General features: G+C 37.0%; 1 protein-coding gene across 2 annotated transcripts; it reads left to right on the forward strand.

Moving 5' to 3' along the window:
- LOC132276067 (transcription factor bHLH143-like) lies at positions 1-4,026 on the forward strand. 2 transcript variants are annotated; one of them, XM_059777320.1, is made up of 4 exons: positions 2-174; positions 832-1,491; positions 1,663-1,817; positions 1,917-4,026. In XM_059777320.1, the coding sequence occupies exon 4, from the start codon at positions 1,934-1,936 to the stop codon at positions 3,023-3,025; it is 1,092 nt and encodes a 363-aa protein (XP_059633303.1). In that variant the 5' UTR covers positions 2-174; positions 832-1,491; positions 1,663-1,817; positions 1,917-1,933; the 3' UTR covers positions 3,026-4,026. The 2 variants fall into 2 exon arrangements, with proteins under 2 accessions (XP_059633302.1, XP_059633303.1); XM_059777319.1 differs by lacking the exon at positions 1,663-1,817 and having other exon boundaries at positions 1-174.
- Positions 4,027-5,740: the final 1,714 nt, after the last annotated feature.

The raw sequence follows: 5,740 nt of genomic DNA on the forward strand, positions 1-5,740 counted from the left end.
TGTTTCGACTTTGACTGTGCTCTCTCTCTCTCTCTATCTCTCTCTACGATACTCTCTCTCTCTGCCATTTCTTTTTCTCTGCAACGCCTTTTGGGTCTTCTCGTGTGTTCGATCTGAGTATCAATCTCTGGTGGATAAGCTATTCGAGGTCTTACTTGATAATTGGCTGTGCTTGTAAGTTAGTTTGTTCTTCGATCTTTTCTGGGTTCATTGTTTTGTTGTTGATTTGTTTCTCTTGAGCCCCACATGCTTTGTACGAAAGACCTTTGGGTTTTGTATGTGTGACTCTGTGTGTTTTTGTTGATATATTTTCCGATCTCTCTTGTGGGTTTCAATTGCTTTGTGTTTTTCATTCACTTTCCCGGAAAATTCTCAAAAGCTTCTGATGGGTTCTGTTCTGTTCTGTTATGCTCTGCATCGTTGATTGAAGAAAGTTATTTTTTATTTGAACTGCATATATTGAGATTATTTGTCAGCTCTAGCTCTGTTTGGTTACTGAGAAAAGGTATGAATGGCGAAAGATTAGAATTGCAAATACCCCATTTTTCCCTGTATTTGAGACACAGAGTAACACAAATCCTGATTCAGCTTTGCCTAATACAACCCCTAAATTGAGCTGATATCTAGACTTGTAACTTTTAGTAACAAAAATCTTAATTTCCAAAAATGCTTGCATTCACTTTCCTCCATTTTCTCAGCAACCAAACAGGGTTTTACATCGTAAAAAAAGGGTTTTACTTTCTTCCTCAGATTTCTTTCATTTTCTCTTTTACTTATAGGTCTATATATATATATACATATCTGGGAGATCTAAATGTACTACTTTTGCAGGGACTTTGCATAGTTGAAATCAAAAGTGGTAGTTGTGGCGATCAAATTACAGAGAAGAACAGCATGCGGTGGTACAGTCTTTCTATTGACGTGTTCCGAAAAGTCATCTCTCTGAACCTTTATTGTCGTGTGATTCTGTAAATCCCTCTATCAGATCACAATCCTCCATTTCCTTTCCCTTCCCTTCCATACATTTCTTTCCTTTCCTTCCATGGGATCTAATCTCTTTGTAGTCATTCCCTGCTACGTCCGCAGGATCAGCTGAACTTTCTGTTCCACAAAATTTACTCATTTCATTCTCCACATTGATTCAGATACATCGTTGATCATTTTCTCTCCATATCTGTCTTCTGTTTGAGTTTTGGTTGAAGGGTGTTTGGTTATTTGATTGCTGCTTGATACGTCTTTGATCATTTTCTCTCAATATCTGTCATCTGCTTGAGTTTCGGTTGAAGGGTGTTTGGTACTTTTGATTGTTGCTTGATCGAAGTTAACGCGATCTTTGTGTTAATTAAAAAGGGTTGGGAAGTAGTAGTTATGGTGTGCCAAGCAGCTAGCCAAACAAGATTTCGGGCACTGAAACATGAGAATGGGATTGCCGGGAACGCCACCATTATAGTTAGAGTAATAGCATGCTTTCAACAACTTCAAGATTGTCAGGTTAGTAATATTTGATTCGCAGTCAATTTGTTGATGTTTGAGCTTTTGATTTGTATATATATATACATGTATAGACACTCTGTGTCCTTCAAATGATGATGCTTTGTGCTTCTAATTTATGTTGGTAGTCTAGAAATTTTTGTATGATTTTAGTTTCTGTGTGTTTGTCAGGCCGAATATTTCCGTCATTTGCTTAAACCGGTTACGTAGTTTGTTTTTCCCCGATTTGCATTCAAGTTAAGCTGGAGTTTTTAGTTTTTTCCATTGTTCCTGTAAGATACAAGAAGTGATCAGCAATCCCTCATACTGCATATATCATTCTTCTGGTATGTTTTGCCGTATCCTACCTGTCATTTGTGTAACTGCAGTTTATTTTACACCTGATTTATCTGATAGGTTGGGTCTTTTTGTTTGTTAATTGATAGGTGATTGTTTTGGTTGGATGGAAAAGGACTTGGGGTCCTGGTTTCAACACCCGCATTCTGATTGGCAATCACCCAATTTGAATTCCCTGCGGTCTCCATTGGACCTGGGGCAACAAAACACCATCCCGCCTTGCATGAGGCCCGGCACTAATATGATTTCTACAAATGGGATGTTGCCTGCGTTTCCATTTTCTGGGATGCCACATTTTAAGGCGAGCCACCCAAATGAACCTCATGGTTGGTTTTATTGTTTACCTCGTTATCGTCAGGCATCCACTGCTATGTCGAACTCCGTTTTCAAAGAGAAAGTAATTGCTGATCCTTATGAGAATGGCAGGGAGGTTGTCACACCCAATCCAGCTACTGGATGTGCTCAGAAGAAGTTTCTTGTGTTTGATCAGTCCGGTGATCAAACCACCTTGATTTTTAGTTCTGGGATTGGGACTCCTCCTGTTCAGCGTATGACTTCTTGGATGCCCAAACCTCCTGGTGCTTACGATCTGAATAGGGAAGAACCAGGAATCAAGATGGATAAAATTCATCAATCTGGTCCAATTTTGACTGATGAGCATAATGAAAATCACAGGGATGATAGTGAGAGTGAGATGCATGAAGACACAGAAGAACTCAATGCCTTGCTTTACTCTGATGATAATACCAGTTATTCTGAGGATGATGAAGAAACAAGCACGGGTCACTCTCCAAGTACAGTGACAGCTTATGATAAGCACGAATGGCTTGAGAAAAATGCAGAAGAAGTTGTTAGTTCTGCTGAGTCGACCAAACGACAGAAACTGTCCGATATAGGTTATGTTGTACCATCATTCGTGAAAATGCCAAGCTCTGAGGAACCCAATAAATGCTTTGAGTATGAGGCTGATGCAGAATCTAGTTGTGCTGTTGAAAAGAATCAAGAGTTAGGGGAATTTGGTTCCTCATTGGGCAACAAGATGTCGAGGAAGGAGAAAATACGCGAGACTGTTAGCATTCTCCGGAGTATAATTCCTGGCGGGAAGGGCAAGGATGCAATTGTGGTTCTTGATGAAGCTATCCATTACTTGAGATCATTGAAGCGCAAAGCCAAGGAATTAGGAGTCAATACTCTCTGAGACGAAACGATAGCATTCATGAGAATAGTAGTACTAATGCTTCATTAGAAGTTGTTAATTTGTGTGCACAATAAGTTGGAAAACATTAGTTGGAGAGGACAGTTTCTGCTGAATCTGATTTTCCCGACATAAGAAATGAAAACCGGATGTTCTGGAAAGGAAGCTTGAAACACTCATGAAGTCTTTCTTCAGCGAGGGTGTTGGAATTGGTAGCTTTGGCCGGTGAAACATCTCTCTCTCTCTCTCTCTCTCTCTCTATATATATATATATATACATGCATAAAGAGCAGTATATCATACCCCAATAAAAGAGTGGTGAATCATTAGTTGATGCCTTGGGGTTCAAACAAAGTGACATTCACTATTTTGCGCATGAGGGTAGTGGTGTGGATTGCAAAGTCTGGTTATCCCAGCTGGCTCCAGAAAGGGAAGAGTGCAGGCTTGGTGGGTGAATTAGGCCCCAACTCTTCACTTTTTCTACCATCTTCGTGATCTCGTCACATAGTATCCATTGTGGGGTTTTCCTTTCTTAGGAAATTGCACGAGGGAGACGTGTTCTCAGTTCATCACATACTTCTTTTCTGCTATGGGGCCTCGATAGAGCACTACATGCATGCATGCATCCATCCATCGATCAACTTCAATTTCCTGTGTGTGGCTGTGAGCAAGAGATGCTATCAATGTGACGACCATCATTGTCGATACGGTGGAACTGGTTGTTTCCCCTTGGTGGTTTTGTAATTGGACCAATGAAATGCAGATCATGAGGTTATGTCGTGCTTGCTTCTATCATGGGGTTTATGTCTCTCTTGTTACTAGAAATGACATTTTTAGAGGCTTTGGTGGTTAGTGATGGTACGTTGGTGTGATGTCTTGTAACTTGTTTGGTGGTGTCTGTTGTGTGTATGCCTATGTGCGTTTGTAGCACGTGTGTATTTATGCATAATTTGTGTTTGCAATGCTCTTAGAAATGATGCAAATCTTATCAACTTCTTTTCCTACTTTCGTTGTCACAATGCAATCTGAAATATGAAAGATAACTAGGGTTTCTCCCAAGAGATTCTAGAGTCTGAAAGATGAGAAAGATAACTAGGGTTTCTCCCAAGAGACTCTAGAGTCTGCAAGTTGAGAAAGATAGCTAGGGTTTCTCCCAATAGATCTAGAGTTTGTTTTGTCATGGATTTTTAATAACAGTTTTCTAAGAACTAAAAATTACTAGAAAACTGTATTTGGTTGGGATCAAAATTCTCTCCTCCGAAACAGTAATTCATGTTCCCTCCTCTACGAATACATTATGACGTGTGTTTTTCCCAAGGGATTAGAGTCCGAAGGATAATTAGGGTTTCTCCTAAGAGGTCTAGAGTTTGTTTGCCTTGGATTTTTAAGAATAGTTTTCTAAGAATTAAAAATTAAAAAATCATATTTGTTTGTGATCAAAATCCTAACATGCGAAACAGTAGTCATCCTTTTAGTTATGTTTTCGTACAATATTTTTGTAAGGTATATCACTAACCGGACAAAACAAGACTTTTTTTTTTTGCTGGACAAGATTTTCAGTCCATTTGGTTGAAAGTTTTTGAAAATTGTTTTATATTTTTCTAAATTTTTTGAGAACCGTTTTTAGAAAATCAAACCAAACAAACTCTTAATGTCCTTTTTTTTAAGTGTTTATATGCTCAACCCATCGGTTAAATTCTGTGAACCTGGATTGTGGATGTTGGATAAGATTTACATGGATATTTTTGTGCACTTTAGATTGGTTTTCTATTGTTAGTTTATTTTCACACTAATTTATACTAGAATTTAGCAGCCCTCATCAAGAAACTAGTGATTAATTGTATGTATGTGTGCATTCAATGACTGGGTTTAAATTCTTTCCCTTTGCATTTACAACTGGGTGTTTAGGATTGTGATTGGTCCATAAGCTATGGTCCAAATCATTGGGCTGGTGCACTCTTTAGGTTTAGCAACTTGAGAAATTATTACTTGGTTCAGTCCAATATCTGATATATAAGTAAACGTATTAATTTTATTTAATTTTTTTACTTAAGTGTCATATAGTAATTGTTCAAGATCGTACAGTAATTTTTCATCTTCCAAAAGCTATGCCAATTTAAACATGCAATGATGAATCAAATGTTAGAAATAAATGAAACCTAACCGGTCCAAATCCAATTTGCTTTCCAAACCCCCAATTGAACTGAAATTGTAGCATTAGTTAGAGTTGGATATCTCTAATTAGTTCTTGCTTATTAAAACGGATTTTCTTAAATTACCTAAAATGCCTTTAAGAAAAAAAATAATAATAAAAATATATATATTGATTTAAGCTTTTAATGCTATATTAAGGGTTTTTTTTGGGATTTTAGAAAACATACTAAATGTTTAAATGTTAAGAAATTTATATTTACATACTAAATTGCAAAGGTGTTTTTTTACACAATTTTTTACATAGTAGGTTTTTTTTCTCCTGCAATTTATTCTTTATTTATTTATATGTTATTCACATGTTCTTGAAAATTATTTTAAGAAAGAAAAGAAGTCAGTCAGGTCTCTTTCTAAGTTTTTGAATAAAAATAATAGATTACCAAGGGCCTTGGCGCATATATCTTTTATTTTTTAAAGTGGACGGTAAGGGTTCGGTTTCTCGAAAAGAAACAAATGGATGTGTGAGTTATGTATATATTTTGCTAATGAGAAAAAGAAAAAGAAAAA

The sequence above is a fragment of the Cornus florida genome, unplaced genomic scaffold (genome assembly GCF_030987335.1).
Source record: "Cornus florida cultivar Cherokee Brave unplaced genomic scaffold, ASM3098733v1 CherokeeBrave_3.0.0_Hap2_Chr10, whole genome shotgun sequence".
Classification (NCBI taxonomy): Eukaryota; Viridiplantae; Streptophyta; class Magnoliopsida; order Cornales; family Cornaceae; genus Cornus; species Cornus florida.